Source organism: Mandrillus leucophaeus, unplaced genomic scaffold (assembly GCF_000951045.1).
Source record: "Mandrillus leucophaeus isolate KB7577 unplaced genomic scaffold, Mleu.le_1.0 Scaffold595, whole genome shotgun sequence".
Classification (NCBI taxonomy): Eukaryota; Metazoa; Chordata; class Mammalia; order Primates; family Cercopithecidae; genus Mandrillus; species Mandrillus leucophaeus.
In genome coordinates, this window is record NW_012106419.1 from 2,140,949 (window position 1) to 2,160,090 (window position 19,142).

General features: G+C 44.8%; 1 protein-coding gene across 1 annotated transcript in view; it reads right to left on the reverse strand.

Annotated features, from left to right (window-relative positions):
* Window positions 1–19,142, reverse strand: part of ITGA9 (integrin, alpha 9) — a 385,411-nt gene that overhangs the window by 347,231 nt on the left and 19,038 nt on the right. Inside the window, exons 3-8 of the mRNA XM_011999512.1 lie at window positions 16,301–16,430; window positions 13,513–13,598; window positions 10,982–11,050; window positions 5,856–5,993; window positions 2,113–2,218; window positions 389–483 (exon numbers count right to left, since the gene is read on the reverse strand). Coding sequence (XP_011854902.1) covers window positions 389–483; window positions 2,113–2,218; window positions 5,856–5,993; window positions 10,982–11,050; window positions 13,513–13,598; window positions 16,301–16,418 — 612 coding nt within the window. The 5' untranslated portion in view covers window positions 16,419–16,430. The remainder of the gene's footprint in view (window positions 1–388; window positions 484–2,112; window positions 2,219–5,855; window positions 5,994–10,981; window positions 11,051–13,512; window positions 13,599–16,300; window positions 16,431–19,142) is intronic.

A 19,142-nucleotide genomic window follows, 5' to 3' on the forward strand; every position in this document is an offset into this window, starting at 1 on the left:
TGTTTCCTGACTTTTTAATGATTGCCATTCTAACTGGTGTGAGACGGTATCTCATTGTGGTTTTGATTTGCATTTCTCTGATGGCGAGTGATGATAAGCATTTTTTCTTAAATAAATGGCTCTAACTCTGAGTAAGAGTTGAAAATTATCTTCTTTAGGAAAAATGCATCCCTGAGTGTGAGCAAACTTGGGATTCTAAGAATTTTTTTTTTTTTTTTTTAGTATTTAATAAGCAATATTAATTGTATCTTTCACAAAAGGGTAGGAAGGCCAAGGCAAGAAAAACGTTTTTCTTTGTACCTCCAGGGCATGGTGCATAACGAAGGTTCCAAACATGTTTGTTGAATGAATGTATGAATAGTTGCCATATCACTCTCACACCAATTACCATTGAGTACTGCGGGACTATCCCACTGGCATCACCGTGATAGATATAGACCGCCCCTGCGAAGTCGTCCTCCTTGGGTGCACCAATGGCCACATCTGAGGGTAGAAAAACAGCTATGGGTTAAAAAGCCACATTAACAATATAAGTGCAGCTTCCCTAATTCTGGTTATCATGTCTGAGTCCCTGGATACCAGAAATTATTAGTTGTTGATGGTCAAGCATTAATTTAGGCACATGATCCCTTAGTAGGAAAAAAAAAAAAAAAAAAAAGGCCGGGTGTGGTGGCTCATGCCTATAATCCCAGCACTTTGGGAGGCCGAGGCAGGCAGGTCGTCTGAGGTCAAGAGTTCAAGACTAGCCTGGCCAACATGGTGAAACTCCAGCTCTACTAAAAATATAAAAATTAGCTGGGCGTGGTGGCACACGCCTGTAGTCTCAGCTACTCTGGCAGCTAAGGCAAGACAATCACTTGAACCCGGGAGGCAGAGGTTGCAGTGAGCTGAGATTATGCCACTGGACTCTAGCCTGGGGAAGTAGGACTCCAAAAAAAAAAAAAAAAAAATACAGTGAAAACTATAGAAGCTGACCAAGAAGAGTTTAGTTCCAAAAAAGTTTCTACCTTACGCTCATAAGAAAAACCACTGACCCATCCAATAAAAGAAATGCAAATCTAAGCTACCTGCCCTAATTTCCGTCAGGGAGAATTCCATAGACAATGGCTATTGCGTAACTGAGAAAATCTGAGGTCCTGGATAAAGGACTATTCCTTATTATTATTTGATAATAAATCCATTCCTGGATAAAGGAAATGTACAGAGGGCATTCACTTCACACACAAAAAAACAACATTACTCTCACAAACTGGCAACTCCTAGAACAAAGCCTAGATCTTCCTAACTTTATTTCCTTGCTTCTAACAAAGTCATGTGTCTGCAGAAGTGAGGCCAAGGGGGAGGAAAATTAAGCCCTCTGTAGCCAGTGTTAGGAGGTATCAAAGACGTCTGGATGGCTGGCCTGGGCAAGGGTGGCCCCACCTCCACCACCATATACCCTGGTGACATGGCTGCTCCGCCTCCCGATGTCCTTATGCTGTGTATGCAGGGAGGCGAAGAGGCTCAAACAAGCCAGAGAGAGAGGCCAAGAGGCTGTGAGGAATACTGCTGTCCAAACAGACCTAAACATTAGGTACATATGCCTCCACGCCTCCCAAGACACACACACACACACACATACACACACACGTGCACTCTCAAAAGGCAACCCAGCTGCTGCTATAATCAGGCAGAAGATGTCTGAGTTTCTAATTCTCTCCTCACTCATTTCCCCATCAACGTGGTAGAGCATCATGGAGCATCAAAGGCTCGGAAGCAAGGAGAGTTGATGGCAGGATGAAGCTGTTCAAACTTCTCTGCCATAAGAAGTCCCACATGAACCAGCCCCAAGGTTTGTTTCCACTGCAAAAAACAAAGAACACCGAGCTTGTGAGAAGGGGTTATGCAGAGACAAAACTCCAGCGGGCTGGAAGCTCGGCCCTGTGTGTCTACACGGAGAGCACCTCTAAATGTGTCCTCTCTCCCTACCGCACATTGATGGGCCTTTGGAGTGGGCCAGTAGACCCAGGAGCACGCCACTAGAGATGGACAGTCAGCGGGCAGGCTGGCCCTCTGAAGCAGAGCAGCGTGCTGCACCTGGAGGGGCTCCGCGCACCGGTAACACTCACTCACCCGGGAACCCATCGTCATCCAGATCGTCCAGGCTGGCAATGCTTTCTCCAAAGTGCGCATTGTAGGCGCCATCCCCGGTCAGAGCCAGCTGCTCCTCGAGGGCTCCCTGGGAAACAGGATGGAGGAGAAAATGGAAAACAAAACAAAAACAAACAGAACAAACAATAAAAATCAATAAAAAACCAGAGCTTGAATGCTGCCCTGCTAGAGCACGCTCATCGACAGGAAACACCTGGGCAGAATTACAGGAACCCAAATTTCTCTCTCCTGCTGGCAAAATGAGTCCCTTTTACCTGCTTAGCAGGATGGTCTTCCATAGCCTGAGATGCATTTTTGAGGGAAGGAGAATGTCACGGTAAGCCAATGACTACACTCCCCCTTGTCCTAATGCTCTACACACAAGCAAACCTCCCTACCCACCTGTCCCCCCTGTGCTCTCCGCATCCTTAAGGTATAGCAATTTTTCCCCAATGTTGTTTTAAAAGGGTATATATTTTTCTATTTTTTGTTTCCTGTGTCTTTTGGTACAAGTTTATAAAGCTGTTTTGCAAAGTGCATGTATGAGTTATCTTGATAGAGGGAGTCATGGTTCAGAAAATCCAAGCACCCAGTCATTCTTGGCCAGGGGGTGGCTGTGGTGGCAGACGTCACTGTGCCTGTTTTTCATGCGTGGCTCAGGTATGAATTTCCTGAGAAAATACTAACCAACAGGGGCGGGGGTCAATGATGTACAAAGGCAGGAAAAGTCATCTGACTTTGGGGGAAAAAGTCATACCCACTCTCACCCCAAATCACTGACACATGAATACCAGAGTGATACAATGCAATCTGATGTCTTGGGGCATGAGAAGATTTATGCATTCCCCAGTGCAGAGGCAGTCTGGGCCCACTATATCCCACAGGCCATCCTGCGAGTGTCTGGCTTTTACCATGACCAAGTCTTCTTTCTCACTATAAACACAATTTACAACTTAAAAACAGTCAAGGTGAGATGATTTCTTGGGTGAACGAAACCTCCACCCCAAAACACAAATATGCATTAATTTCTTTCTTTCAGTGTCGTGGGGAAGAGGAGAGGAACACCAGCAACTGATTCCTTCTATGTACCAGGCACTGTACAGCCAGCTCCTCATTCAAATCACACAATGACTCCATAAGGAAAATCTTATGATGCCTCTCACTTCACAGATGAGGAAATTGGGCCACCAATTTCAAGCCATTTGTCCACATCACACAGGCTAGCACATGGCAAAACCAAGATTCAAACTCAGGTCCACCCTGCTCCAAAGTCAGCATTTTTCCCCTCCTCCACACTGCCTTCTGATCTTTATTCAAATGGCTATGTCAACAGAAATGAGAATACTCTGATACTTAGAACAACCACACAACATCAAGAAACACTGGTTGGCAGGAGAGGGTGTAGGTGCATCATGCCCAGTGGAGGCCTGGGGCAGTTCTTATGCTTCAAGAGTCCACCTCCTGATTTAGACACACAGTCTGGCTGTTGGACCTGACTCCTACACAAATGTCTCAGTCTCCTGCAAATATAATGGCAGACACCACTGAATGCCCACGGCACTCATCTATTTAATGTCCCCCTGATTTCTCCCTGCACCCTGCCCTGACCTCCTAGAATGTCAGTGGGGATGCAGTGCCAAGGGCTCCTGCAACAGGTACCAATAAGCACCTTCCCTCTCAGGTATTTTATTTTTTTTAGAGACAGAGTCTTGCTTTCTAGCCCAGGCTGGAGTGCAGTGGTACAATCAAAGCTCACTACCACCTCAAACTCCGGTGCTCAAGGGATCCTCTCGCCTCAGCCTCCTGAATAGCTAGGATTACAGGCAACCACCACTGCACCTTGCTTGTTGGCTTGTTGACTGATTGACTGATTAACTGATTGACAAGGTCTCACTCTGTCACCCAGGCTGGAGTACAGTGGCATGATCATGGCTCACTGCAGCCTCCACCTCCTGGGCTCAAACAATTCTCCCACCTCAGCCTCAGCTGGGACCACAGGCAAGCACCACCACACCTGGCTAATTTTTTGTGTGTTTTTAGTAGAGACATGGTTTCACCATGTTGACCAGGCTGGTCTTGAACTCCTGGCCTCAAGTGATCCTCCCGCCTTGGCCTCCCAAAGCCTCCCTGGTTTTAGATCTGCCTTCCTGAAAAGCCTGAAAACCTCAGAGGCAACATAAGGCTCTAACAGTCCCTGGCTCTCCTTTCACTGTTTCCTTCCTTTGTGGCATCTGCTCACTTAGTTATAGCTAAACCTCTGCCCTCTCCCAACTGGGATACCTAGCATCCCAGCCACTGCTTAACAGTATACTTTGACTTATTTTTTTTTAATATGAAATTATATTCTTACTATTTGGATAAAGATAAAACTAAACATCTACTCAGAGAGCTGTTACTCATATTCTCTACGTATTTGGCGTATTTCTGAGGACCGGTTATAAATGCAGTTTTCATCCCGTTTTCCACTGATTATCTCATAAGCATTTTCTCATGTTAGATAAAAGGTAGGCGGCACCAGAATGTTTTCACTGAACCACCTCACTCTTGTTGAATACTTGTACTTGAATACTTGTACTTCCAGATCCTGAAAAGACTGCTTTCTCCCTGGTCTCCTGCCTCCACGATGCACTGCTGTCCCCCAACCCAGCCCCTACTCACCCACCCTCCATTAGCTACAGAGGGCCAGAGGCACCTTTCTGTCCATGTCACATCCCTTTCATGGTTCTGCAGAATAGGGGACATCAAGATTATTGGTCGGGCGTGGTGGCTCACATTTGTAATCCTAGGGAGGCCAAGGACAGCAGATCACTTGAGATCAGGAGTTTGAGACCAGCTGGGCCAACATGGTGAAACCCCATCTCTACTAAAAACACACAGAAAAGTAGCCAGGTGTGGTGGCAAGCACCTGTAATCCCAGTTACTTGGGAGGCGGAGGCAGGAGAAGAGCTTGAACCCAGGAGGCAGAGGTTGCAGTAAGCCGAGACCGCGTCACTGCACTCCAGCCTGGGTGACAGTGCAAGACTCTGTCTCAAAAAAAAAAAACAAAAAAGAAAACAAGATTATGGCTCCCATGCCAGTCCCTTGACCCCTCATGCTGAAGTGAGTGGTGACACCACCTCACACCCCAACCCACTTGCCCAGCTTCGCACTGGGAGCTCTGCTCCAGCCCACCCTCCCTGTCTGCTAACTCCTACTCCTTCTCCAAGATTCCCCAGCCATTGTGTCCTCCTCTGCTTCCCTGGGAAGATGTGCATATGCTCCCAGAGAGGTGGCATAACCTTGAGACACAAAGCATGCCAGCTCTGAAGCCAGCTTGCCTAGGTTCAAATCCCAGCCCCACTTCTTAGCTGTGTGGTTTTGGACACATTACCTAACCTCTCTGGGCCTCAGTTTTTTCACCTGAAAAATGGGCACCCTTGATACCATGTGTACATTGCACTGAAATCTCTCACAGAAAGCAGGAAGAACAGTCCCTGGTACATAGTAAGCACTCAAAAGGCAATTATTAAGATTCCTCCTTGGCCCCTGGGTGTATGCAGTTGTAACATTGTATATAACTTTCCATTAATGGACCACTGAGCTTATTCAAGACAGAAATCACATATTTTCATCTCCTCTGGGTAACACGGCCCCCAGTGCCCACCTAGAGGGGTGCTCAGCCACTACTAGCTGGACAAATGTCCCTACCCCACACCCATCCACACGTTGCCCAGTATTGTACTCACATTTCCTCTGTTGATGTAGACAGTGACCTGTCCCTCGTCCCTGATCTCAGAAAACATGGGGGCCCCCACCAGCAGGTCAGAGAGGCCGTCCCCATTCAGGTCAACTGCGCACAAGGAGGAGCCGAAGTAAGAGCCCATCTGCAACCAAGTTGAGTTGCAACAAAGCATTCAGTGTCTGCTCTCACACAAGGATGCCCTCGCTTTCCTCCACCCCATTGGCTTTAGAAACATCCCTCAGAGGCTGGATGGCTGTGCTGCCCCCTAAGCCCGAATGCCTAGCAAAGAGTGGAATACCCAACTTCCAGCAGCAAGGCAGGGCCCCAGTCAGTGTGACCCAAAGTCCCCTATTCCTGGAGTCCTATCAAGGGGAAGATAAATAGATTGACGCCCAGAGAATGAGGTGCTGTTTTTAAAAATGCAAGCCAAGGATTCAAAGTTAAGTTACAACCATAATAAAAATGCCCCTTATATCGAACATTTGACAAGGCCAAGCAAGTAGGAATATGAAATCTCACAACATAAGAAAGGCATGAAAATAAATGTTACATGGGGAAATAGGTTATTTTCTCCCGGTCCTATGCATAGCTAAAGGTTGGTTAGGAAGGCATGAGCTAAAGTGACAGAAAAAGGTACAACTTTTAAGACTGTTTGACTGATGAGAGAACAGAGCAAGATAATATTGACTTTTAATTATAGCTTAATTAGGAGTCTCAAACCCATATACCAACAGGATCCAGGCAGGTGACAGGCATAGGAAAAAAAATTAATGTGGCAAGTGACACTTGTCTTCCATGTCTACATAACAATAGGGACTGGTGGAGACTGTGGCAAACTGAAGCCCACAAGCCTGGCTAAAGCAGCAGCTTCTACCCAGGTGCAGCTAACTGCCACCAAGAGGAAGGCTGACCCAGAGAGGAGTAACCTTTGCATTTTCCAAAAGAAGTCAAAAATTTAAAACTTTATTTATTTTATTTTATTTTATTTTATTTTATTTATTTATTTTTAATTTATTTTTTTGAGACGGAGTCTCGCTCTGTTGCCCAGGCTGGAGTGCAGTGGCCGGATCTCAGCTCACTGCAAGCTCCGCCTCCCGGGTTTACGCCATTCTCCTGCCTCAGCCTACAGGTGCCCGCCACCTTACCTGGCTAGTTTTTTTTTTTTTTTTTTTAGTAGAGATGGGGTTTCACCGTGTTAGCCAGGATGGTCTTGATCTCCTAACCTTGTGATCCGCCTGTCTTGGCCTCCCAAAGTGCTGGGATTACAGGCTTGAGCAACCGCGCCCGGCCTAAAACTTTATTTAAAGTGCCAGTGTTTTAAATGCTCACAACTTCTTCATGCGTAAAAACAATAAACAAATGCTGTGCAAGCCAAACAAAATATATGTAGGCTGTATTGTTTCCAAAGGCTGTCAGTTTGCAACCTCTACTTAAAAAAAAAAAAGAAGGAGGAGGCCGGGCATGGTGACTCACCCCTGTACTCCCAGCACTTTGGGAGGCACGTGGATCACAAGGTCAGGAGTTCGAGACCAGCCCAGCCAACATAGTGAAACCCCGTCTCTACTAAAAATACAAAAATTAGCTGGGCATGGTGGCAAGCACCTGTAATCCCAGCTACAAGGGAGGCTGAGGCAGGAGAATCACTTGAACCTGGGAGGCGGAGGTTGCAGTGAGCCAAGATCGCGCCACTGCACTCTAGCCTGGGTGACAGAGCAAAGACTCTGTCTCAAAAAAAAAAGAAAGAAAGAAAGAAAAAGAAAAAGCATTATTCTTTTAAAATAAATGTTTTCTAATAACAGGCCCCTGGCTTGATGGACATGAACAAGTATTTTCTTTTACTGCTGGAGTTTGTTGGCAGCTGACCCAGGGAGTTTGAGGGAAGGAGGTAAAGGACACTCCAATCTATTTCCTGCAGCTAACAGGATCACAGGAGGGCTTTGTAGTGGCCGCTCAGAAATCCTTCCCCAGTGATATGCCAAGGCCACCTCCCTCCCCTCCAACTACCCAATCTCAAAGGAGAAAGGAACAGGAAAGGGTTGAAATCACAGAGGGTGAGGAGGCAAGAAATCCAGTTACCAGTCACTATTTCAGTGGCCTTGCCAATCTCCCCATCTGCGCTTTGGTAAAAGAAATCAGTAAGACACAGGCAAAGACCCAAAGAGCCAAGCTGCTGGCTGCACTCACTGGCTGAGCCCCAGGGGAACTGTTTGTTTCATTCCAAAGGGCTATTTAATTTGGCATCTTCATCAATGTTAAATTAGAAATCTCTGTATGTGAAGTTTCCTACCTAAGTTTTGAAATACAAATGCTTCACATACTCCGTCAATTCAATAAAACTTCAATATGGCAATGACATGCTTTGGCGTTAGCGTCCAATGATCAGAGTCCCCATCAGCCTGGAAATATGGAGATGTGTGTCTGTATTAACATCTGAACTGCACACATGTTGGTGATTTCTTATATGTACTATTTGGAGAAAGTCAACCAATAAAGACAAAAATCAGCTTTTTTTGTTTTGGTGGGGTTTTTTTCTTTATTTTTTCTTATGGGAAGCCAGGATGCAGAACTATCTGACCAAATTCTAGCCAAACGGAAGCAGAAGTGAACCGGTGGTTTGCTGAGTTAGAACTCTCCTGTCTATGTGGCTCTGAACATAGGGATAAAGCTAAAGGCATCCTTTGAAAGCCTGGGGTCATGTCCTTTTGTAGGAGGTAATAGAGAAGTCAGACAGACATGAATGTCTCATTTCTTCTGGCAAGAAGCAGAATATGTTGTATAAAGAAAGGTCATGGCCTATTTCAAAAGCAGAACGATGATGACAGGATAAAGCTACTTGGAGACACTAGTAGAAGGAAGTGAAGGCAAGAGGGCTGTGAGTGAGTGGCAGAAAGAAGGGGTGCCTGTGGAATGGTGCAAAGGTTAGGGCCAAAGAGCCCTAAAGAAAGAAAAAGTCAAACAGCTACGAAGCCAGGAAGTTGAATACCTGGGCCCTTCTGTCCCTTCTCAGGGAAGCTGATGTATCTTGGTATGATAAGGACGCCCAAGCAGACATTCAAGCTTGAACCTGTCCTGGAACTCAATGGCAGAAGTCTTCAGGAAGTTTGGACAAGTGGGTTCCCAGAGGTTAATCTCATCCTCCTTGCACCATCCACTCTCAGATCTACCCCCCAAAACCTGATCAACTTGAGCATAGGTTGTCATCCAAACCAAGAGGTTTTCAAGGAGGAGAGAGGGCACAATTACAGACTGTTAATTACTTGAGGGCAATAGGCATTAACTGGGCCTCCCCAGGGCACAGACAACAAGGAGTAGGGCAGGGAAGGAAGAGCAGTTTGGGGGGCACAGCTACAGTTGAACATAAAGATACTCAGAAAATAGGGTGATGGGCACATTTAAGTTCCACAGTTCATTTTAAATAATCCTTGGCCAGGTGCGGCGGCTCATGCCTATAATCCCAGCACTCTGGGAGGCCAAGGTGGGTGGATCCTTTGAGCCCAGGAGTCTGAGACCAGCCTGGGAAACATGGTGAAACCCCATCCCTACAAAAAAAAAAAAAAAATTTGCTGGGCATGGTGGCACATGTCTGTGGTCCGAGCTACTTGGGAGGCTGAGGTAGGAGAATGGCTTGAGTCCGGGAGGCAGAGGTTACAGTGAACCAAGATCACGCCATAGTGAGACTCGGTTTCAAAAAAAAAAAAAAATTGAATCCTTTACCTTTAGGCTTTCAAACCCAGGTACATTTGAAGGGAAGAGGGAGATTGTTTCCATGCTAGATACATTCACCCATTTCTTATCTTCTGCAGAAGATCTAAAATGTTAGCCTCAGTTCCACACACACCCTACTTGCTCTTTAGGACTCTCTTTTGTAAATCACAAATAGCACGGAGTTATTTGTTTTCTAACTTTAGGGGTGCTTGGAAAACCTTTTTGCAGAATGGCTCACAGTCATTTTCCAGTGCTGTTGCTTTGGGGTTTTGGAAATGTTAAAATAACACAAGCCAGCAAAGTTCTCAGGGGAAGGCAGAGCCATTCTGAGGAAAAATGCAAAACCAAGTTTGGTGATGCATTTTTCATTCAAAAGATAATGACAATTATATACTAAGCATACCTATTTGGATTCTTAAAATTGCAAAAAGATCTACTTGAATGGGATTTTTGGGACTCGGAATATGATTCACCATCAGAACAACATGGAAGGATCCCAGGCTGGTATACAGCAGTTCTAACTCAGCAGGAACAGAATCGAGGAGGCACATGGCCTCCTCCCATGTCTCAGACATCCTATGCTTCTTCCCAGATCCCACTAAGACCTCTACCAAGACCAGCCTCCAAATTACCCCCACAGCTCCCAGCCTAAACTTGTGTCCCTTAGAGTAGTCAAGCTCAGCCAAACAGTCCTGCTGATCTAAGCCACACAAGGAGTGCATGACTGATAAGCTAATGAAAACGGTTGCTTATTAATAGCAGGACTCTCTAATTGGCTTAATTTTAGATGACAGGACAGTATAATGGAAACTTTCAGAAAGCAGAGAGAGGATTAGGGACAGGGTGGGGAGGACCCAGGCAGAGTAATCTCACCCAGGACTAACTTTAGGGCAGCACCCTGAGTTATTTCTGCTTCAAGGTTCTAAGAGGAATCAGGCAACCTGTGTTTGAATTTTCTCTGTGTGGCAACAGTCATCTTGGCAAAGACAGTTGAGGGCTGAGGATTCGGGAAGCAGTAATGTTGGGCTGGTGAGACAGGCTCAGTGAGAAGCACTTCTTGTACCTATACTCAGAAAGATCTGTTCTCTCTGGAAGTGGAGATGTGTTGAGAAAGGATAGAGGCAGAGAGACAGGGCATGCAGTTGATGACAGTCTGAACTATGGACAATCTCTTAAAACTCTGTGCTGTAACTTGGCCACATATAACTCATCTTGCTACAGAATGTCTCCTAAAGCGAGTATGAATTCCATGAACGCACAGGTTACATGTACCGCTGAGAAGGTAAAGACACCAACAAGCAGATAGCACTGCCATATAAACACAGGGCACAGGTGGGGCCTTCAAACCAATTTTCTAAAAAGTACTGACTCCCACATGATCACATCTCTCAAATAAAAAATAGTCACTCATACCAAGAACCTCACCTTTTTACCTGATGCTTGAAAGATCTTAATTAAGGTGCCTGATCTTCGGTCAGCTCTGAAAATATAAACCTATGGAATGAAAAAAAAAAATCTAGTTAGGATGAAATCAATGATGAAAGATATTTATCAGCATCCTCCTAGGAGTCCATTTAAAGGCTTAAGGGCCAAGTGCACAGCAGATGTGCTTATGCTAGCTGATGATCATGAAGAAGTCAGCTGTCATTTTACCAACACTGCAAATAAAAGGGTCCTTCAACCCTGAGGCAGATATCACCTCCACTGCTCCTGAACCACATTCCTAATAAAAGCCACACACAATAAGACCCAAGGAACTTCCAAATTACAAGTAAACAATTCAACTCTGAGAAAAAGCTAGTATTTTGTTTCTTGAAATATTTCCTTTATTCCTTTTTTTTAAATTAGTTGGTGGTATGGATTGGACTTTATTCCCAATAGGACTTTAACAGGCATTACAACAGAAGACAAAGGGATGGGTAGAGGTGAATACTGTACACAAAGCAGTTTCCCAAAGTGATTTCACATCATATTAGAGTTATGTGATCTGCCTAGGTAAATATGAGTTTCGTTTGGGAAATGTGGAGTTAAATATCAAGTGAATTCCTTGACTGTGGAACTTTTTAGAGCCTTTAGCATGTTCACGTGAACTATGCATCTCCACTGCAAAGATGATCACTGACATTTAACTTCCTAAATGTACTTGACTATGGAAGTTCTTTTTTTCAGATTACAACTCGTGGGAAGAGTGTCTTATGAGAACCAGTGTAAGTAACCTTCCCATGAGATAAGGAACTGCCATCTTAGTGTGAGTGCTTTTGTGCCCTGACACTAGAATATCCAGCAAAATCCTGAAGGCCAGAGGTCTATTCTGGGGTCCTTGGGAATCAAGTCTGCACTAGCCCCGATCCCTGGGAATGTGGAATTGTCGGCAACTTTGTCACTACAACCAGTTTCCCCCATGCCTCTCAGGTGGTCTAACTGAAAGAGAAGCATTTTTATGTCGCTGTCTCGCTCTATCAATTATAAGTACCATTCTCATCTTTTTAACTTTATCCTCTGCACCCCCCAGATAGCCAATGAGAGGGGTTTGCAGGGGTGTCGTCTTAAGACTTGACAGGGACTATGAAGTTCATCACAGTCATCTGAAGGGAAAACTACAAAACCAGAAGGTGTTTTCCGCAACTAGGGAGAAAAGAAAGCTGCTATCGTTAGCATAGAGGCACCCGCATTACTGTGAACTAGAGGTAGGCATTTTTACCATTTCTACAGAGATGCCCGGTAGCCTGCAGCCCCTCCCCAAGAAGACGACATCAATGCGAACAGCTCTCAGTGCTTCTTTCTCTACTATTTAGAGAAATTCAAGCAACTCAGAAAGAACCACCTCCTTCTTCAGGTGATCGAAGGTCACCTGCTTGATCCCTCCTCCCTGCCGGCTCGGCCCTGGTTTATCTGGTTTCAGTTTCGGAGAACCTCTCTCCACAGCAACAATGTTAGGGAAGAGGGAGGCACATGCTCCAGAAAAGTGAGCAGCAGCTCCTAACCTCTGCCCAGGAGGATCCACAGAAATTACCCTTAGTCAAGCCTAGTCAACTGGAAAGTTTGTCAGCTCCCTGATCATCCTGACCTCCTGGCTGAAGGCTCCAAATACGAGCAGTCTCAGCTAATCTGGGCCAATCCAGAATTCAGATTCCACTTCTCCAAGCTCTGGGAGATACGACCAGACTCTATCACAGGTCTACCCCTAGAGGCTCAGATCCAAAGTTCATTCCTCTGTTCACTCAGTCTTTCCCATCAGGCAACCTATGGAGCTTCTTAAAAATGCGGGTTCCTGATCCATCTGTACCCACTCAATCTGGATTTCCTGTATCTTCATGATAAAGAACCAATGAGCATAGTTCACAATTCAGGCCCCTCAGAGGTCATTTTTCCCAAAGGAATTCAGACAGCCCTAGATCCAGGGGGTGGGTCTTTTGGCAGATATTGTAGTTTAGGGAAAGCCAGACCCACATATTTCCAGTCCAGCCTTTAGGCTGAACCAGTCTTGGGAACCCAATGTTCCTTCTAAAACACTGGGGGAAAAAATATGAGAATAATTTAGGGCATGAGTAAAGCCTCAAAGGTATCTGGGACTAGACCTAGCTCCATTAAATCAAAGCCAAACTTGGGAAGGGTTTGGGATCTGAAGTTGGACAGCACTAAATGCCATTCTTTTGAAGGACACCATAAGGCCAGAGCTCAGTCTTATAAATTACATGCACACACACGGTCAGCTGTGAAAAACCTCAGATGAGAGTGTGCAGGAAATGGAGAGTGTGAGTAGTACTCACACTCCAATTGAGCTTTCAAGGGAAACTTTCCAATGAAGTGGGGCAGTCAGGGGGTTCCTCATCACCTGCCCACCAGCCACCCAGTAGAATGTTCAGGTCAATGTCAGCTGACAAACCTCTGCACCAGGGACAGCATGCTCCCCTCTTCTGTCTGACCCCAGCTATTCCACAGACATTTCTCCTCACCTTGCCGATGCCTTTGTCCTGTGGGGCACCTCCTACCACATCAGTGGTGGACGCGTGAGAGAAGTGGCCAGCGGTCACTGCGTAGCCTGAACAGGATGGGCGGAAACCAAGCACAGGGTTGAAAAAGAAGGGAAGGGAAAAAAAAAAAACATCCATCAGAGGAAAATGTTTCTCAAGCATGCCCCCTACTCTTGGAACATAAACTACCAGGAAAAAAATGGCAGCTGTCAGCCTTCTCACGCTGAAATGGCTCTCATCTCACAAAAAGTCATGTTCACAAGGACATCAGGGCAGGAAAGAGGGCTGAGTGTCTTCTTTGGGACAAGTACTGTATTAAATACTATATATCTGTTTTCTTCCTTTCAAGGCATAGTTTTCATACAGTAAGGTCACATATCTGACGTGTAAAACTCAATGAATGCACACATGAGCGTAGCCATGCAACCACCACCCAGATCAAGGAAGTGACTATAACCACAGAACCATAACCCCAGAGGGTTCCCTCATGCCCCTTCCCAGTCAGTACGCCCCACACAGGTAGACACTATTCTGACTTCTATCACCATATATTAGGTTTGCCTTTTCTTGAACTTCACACAACGTAACATCTGTGACATTCATCCACATCGTTGAGTACAGTAGTGGTTTGTTTCTTTTTATTGTTGAGTAATATCCCGTTATATAAATATGTCATATGTTTATTCTGTTGCTGGGCATTTAGGTTGTTTCCAGGTTCGGGTTATTATGAACAAAGTTGCTACCAACATTTTTATGCATGTCTTTAGGTATCTCTTTCAGTCTAACAACTTTATGAAGAAGGCATGACTGTTTCTTCCATTTTACACATACAGAATTAGAAAAACCTGTTAAACAACATGCCAAAGATCACACAGCAAGACTCAAGTCCAATCTGTGTCTGCAAAGCCCTTGCTGTTAACCACACTCCCTTCTACAAGAAGGCAAAAGAAGCTGTCAGTGGGTGGGTGAGTAGATGCATGGTTGGGTAGATGCATGGGTGGATAGGTGGGAGGGTGGTCAGTGAAAAAATATGGATGCAAAAGGAACCCAGAAACAAAGGAAAAGATTGCCTAAGCTTAGCCTCAATGTCTCCTGCTTTCTGAGAGCCTGGCTAGCAGGCTGAAAGCTCTCCTCTGGCCAGCATAAATCCTGTACAGGCTGCCATATAATCCCCAAACTTGTCATCACCCTCTAACCCTAATGTGATTGTAAGTTGTTTGAGTTTTGTGATGATATCATATCATGATCAATTCTTCCTCACTACGTGCCTGATTTCTCTCAGACTGGAGATTGATAGTACCTAAGAGTATTCTGAGTGAGATCAAAGCCTGAACTGATCCTTGATAATCCCTGCAGCTGATAAGAGCCTCTAATGTGTATACAAGGAGAAACCACAGGCCCTAAGCTTCAAAGGAGCTGTGCTAGACCCCAAACCCATCATCCAAGCTGGACTTTCTTCTGCCCTCTCTTCATTCCCTGATTCAATAAATATGTGTTGAGTTCCTACCATACGCAAGGCACTATACTGTACCAAGTCTGGGAAATGAGAGACAATCTCACATTTTGTGCTCCCAGCCCAGTGAGAGGTACAGTACCAGCGCTAGGTGCTCTCTCAGATGCACCCACAGGGAAGGAAGCTCAGCATTTAGACTCTGCACTCAGAAACCACAGGTTCATACCCCAATTTTGCTACTTAGGAGCCATGTGACCTTGGTAAGATGTATAACTTCTTTGCTCCTCAGTTTCTTTATCTATAAAATGTAGATAACAATACCTACTTCATAAGGTTGTTTCAGAAATTAAAAGAAATAATATGCAGAACCTGGCATAGGGTAAATGCTTAATAAACAACAGTATTAGGCAGCTGAGTGTCTACAGGAGCAAATACCCCAGAGTAGAAGGATTGTTGGGTCTATACTACCCAGCAAAAAATTTGTAGTTAGAAGGGAAAAGGCAAGTCAACAACTCCCTAATCCCATTTAACAAGAAGTTCCCAGTGATGCTATGCAAAAAGGGAATCAGAGCCTTTCCCTGTAAGTTATGTGTCATGAGTGTGAAAGAGCATTGTGTGTCATCATTAGGCCCTCCTAAATTTAGCTTCATTTTCAATCCAGAATTATAGCATTTAGGGCATGAATTAAAGAAAAGAGTCTTGTAATTGTCATCTACACAAGCAAAGTCAGCCTATGTCTCTTCTTAAATTGGCATGGACCTTGCCCCAGTGTCATTCTGCCTGATAGCTAAATTAAATTGTGTCTATCTTCTTTCCCGAAGATTGAAAGACTTAAGAAAATAAGAGATATTTTTCTGAGCCTTTAATTAACCTTCAGCATTAGGTTGCCATCTGTCATGATAATTTCTAGTTCTTATCTTTCTATTTGCAACCAGTTTTGTGATCAGAATGCAAGGAATCCTTCCAAAGGGACGCCCATAGAAAATTAAGACTCCGTCACACTCATTTGTACCTGACCATCTGAACTTTGACAATTGATAAAATGAGAAAATAAAATGTTTATTTCCCTGGAGGTTCAACTGTCAGCTCTTTAATTAAAGCATACAGTTTTAATTCAGTTCCCTCCTTGGTTTTCCTCTCTACTTTCTGTGTGTGGAGCTAGATGTGAAGACACCCTGGCTAAAGATGTAAGTCATTAGAACAACAGGCGTCAAAGCCAACTAACTCCTCTTTCCAACAATAAAGCAATAATTTGTGAATCTGGTGGGAATCACTCCCATTTCCCCTTTCTTACCTGTTCTCTCCCCGAGTACTCACCCAGGTAGGTGTACCGCCTGTTCATGATCACTTCATCGTTCAGTTTTAAGTACGTGTTGTCAGTAAGGTTCAGCACTTTGACGGTTCCAGCCCAATAAAATGACCCTGGGGCACCCATCACCACCAGCTCCTACCAAAAAGAAATCCAACGGTTAGCAGAGAAGGAAGTGAGGAGGGGAAAGGAGGGGAGTGCAATGAGAACCACAGTCACAACAAAGGAGAAATTCCTCACACCAAGAACTTTTTTTTTCCCCCCACTAAGCAATAAAAACACATTTCACCAGATTCACCAGCATTATGGAATCTATTATACAGACGGGATTATCAGAACTAAAGATGTGAAGAGACTGAGTAAGGTGACAGATTCACGACAGGCCAGGCTCCTATTCTATCCACAATGAGACCACACACATTTCCTCAACTTTACATCAGGCTCTAACAAAGAAATGACAAACAGCTGACATTGACCTCAACCACAGATTCCGGGGAGCACCACTCATGAAAAGCAGCAAGCAATACCGCACCCTGCCTGGACTTCAGGCTCACCATCCAACAACTCCCCCGCCCTGATGCGTGGCAAGAGGAAACTGTGCACTAGTACTCCAGGGAATCCCCTCCAAACCACACTCAAGACCCTCTCAGGGACATTCTAGAACATGGTTTTCTGGTCATTGTGGTCTACTGTAAACTTGGAAGAACAAAACCAAGAGACCAGAGAGGTCAACTAAGGAAGGACACAAACTGGAAGAGAAGACCGCAGGCAGCAAAAGACAGTATCACTGTTAAAAATGGACTCAAGGCCGGGTGCAGTGGCTCACGCCTATAATCCCAGCACTTTGGGAGGCTAAGGCGGGCAGATCACTTGAGGTCAGGAGTTTGAAACCAGTCTGGCCAACATGGTGAAACCCCATCTCTACTAAAAATACAAAAAGTAGCCGGGCATAGTGGCACATGCCTGTAATCCCAGCTACTCAGGAGGCTGAGGCAGGAAAATTGCTTGAACCCGGGACGTAGAGGTCTCAGTGAGCCAAGACTATGCCACTGCACTCCACCCTGGGCGACAGAGCAAGACTCTGTCAAAAAAAAAAAAAAAAAAAAAAAAACCCAGGCTCAAGAACATAAGAGGTTCAACATACAGCTGTCTTCAGCATTTAGATCGGCGGAAATGGTCAACAGGCCTGAGAGCATGTTCGTGCCGCAGAACCATCACCAATGCTGATGATAACCCTAAGTTCCCAGAAATGATTTGGTTACCCAAGGAAGTCAGCACAGGTATCTGCTGGGGTTTTCCCCTGGGTGATAAGATAATGGGAACCAATCAACGCATCCCCTGCACTCTCATTCCCAAAGTTTATTTCCTTTGTATTTTTCCAAATTCTAGACCAGACTGTTTTCCAAGAGTGCAGGACTCAGACAAAATTCAACACTGTCCACTCTTTCAACCACATTAGGGTCCTCTCCTGCCACTGCCTCCTCAGACTGCATGCCTAGGACACTCTAAACTAATTCTGGTCTTCGGCACTCCCTCTGCTCTTTCTATCTACATCTGTGCAAGCCCTCATACTTCCTCTGCCTGTGTAACCCTTTCGCAGTATTCAAAACTCAATTGAAATATGGGTGAATCCTAGACCAAATGTTGATGAGAAAAAAATGACTCAATTCATAGGAAGTTCTAGAATGAGCAAAACCAATCCACAGTGATGGAAGCCAGATCGGTGGGTGCCCAGAGTAAAGAGGAGGAGCACTGTCTGCAAAGGGGCATGAGGAACTTTCCGAAGTGATGGAAATGTTCTCATCTTCATTCAGGCAGAGACAACGTGGTATGCACATTTGTCAAAACTCATCGAACTCTGCATTTAAAATAGTGTATTTTGTTGTATGTATTAATATTTTTAATAATCTTCATTTTTTTAAAATTCCAGAACAGTGATTAAACACTAACAAGGAAGTCATCGCATAAAAACACAAAACGTGCTCATGAGATGACATTTGACAAGCATTAAGACGAAGCTCCCATTGTGCAGAGGCTGTGCTGGAGCTAGAAGGCAGGCTGTGCTTGTATCCATCAGAGGTCCCTGGCTTTCAGTCCTTCCTTCCTCCAACAAGGAATCCCTACTTTTGGATTACCTACATTTTCTAAAGTTTCGACACTGCACTAAGAAATAATCAGAATTATTTTTCCAATGAAATCAGTAATTTTTCACTCAATAATATTTATTGAGCACCCACTATTATGTCTCAGAGTTCACACTAGATATAAAGATAAATAAAGTCCCTTTGTAAATCATTCTTGGGGCAAGACAGCATGGTAATATGCAAAGTATTTCAGAAAAAAATTCGATGAAAACAGGTTAAAATCAACAAAATTTCTAGAGGAAACCCTTCAGCTATAGACAAAACTCCAAAGATACTAGTAGGTCATGAAGGCTCATGGGGAGAACAGATGCTGTGCAGGTCAAGTCTCTCACTACTGAAACCCACCTGACCTTCCCCTGAGCCTTCAGAGTTCCCCCGCACCCTGCCCGTCGGTCACCCACATATATTTCAGAAACAGATCTTTTCAGGTTGATCTCCCTCTGCAGAGACGACCCCATGCACTGGCAGAAGCTGCTGGCCTCTGACAAGTCCTTGGAGGCTAGATCCCGCCACGGAGATTTAGAATTTCTGACAACAATTCATAAAGTCACCACTGAATTCTCAGGGAGCAAGTGTCTGCAAAAGCCAGAAGTATCTAAAGAAAAAAATAGAGAGGAGGATAGAGCCTGCAGGCAAGAGGACAATGCTTTAAACAATATGTTTTATGGTTAATTTGGGGAAGAGCCTTAACAAAGGGTAGGGCAGG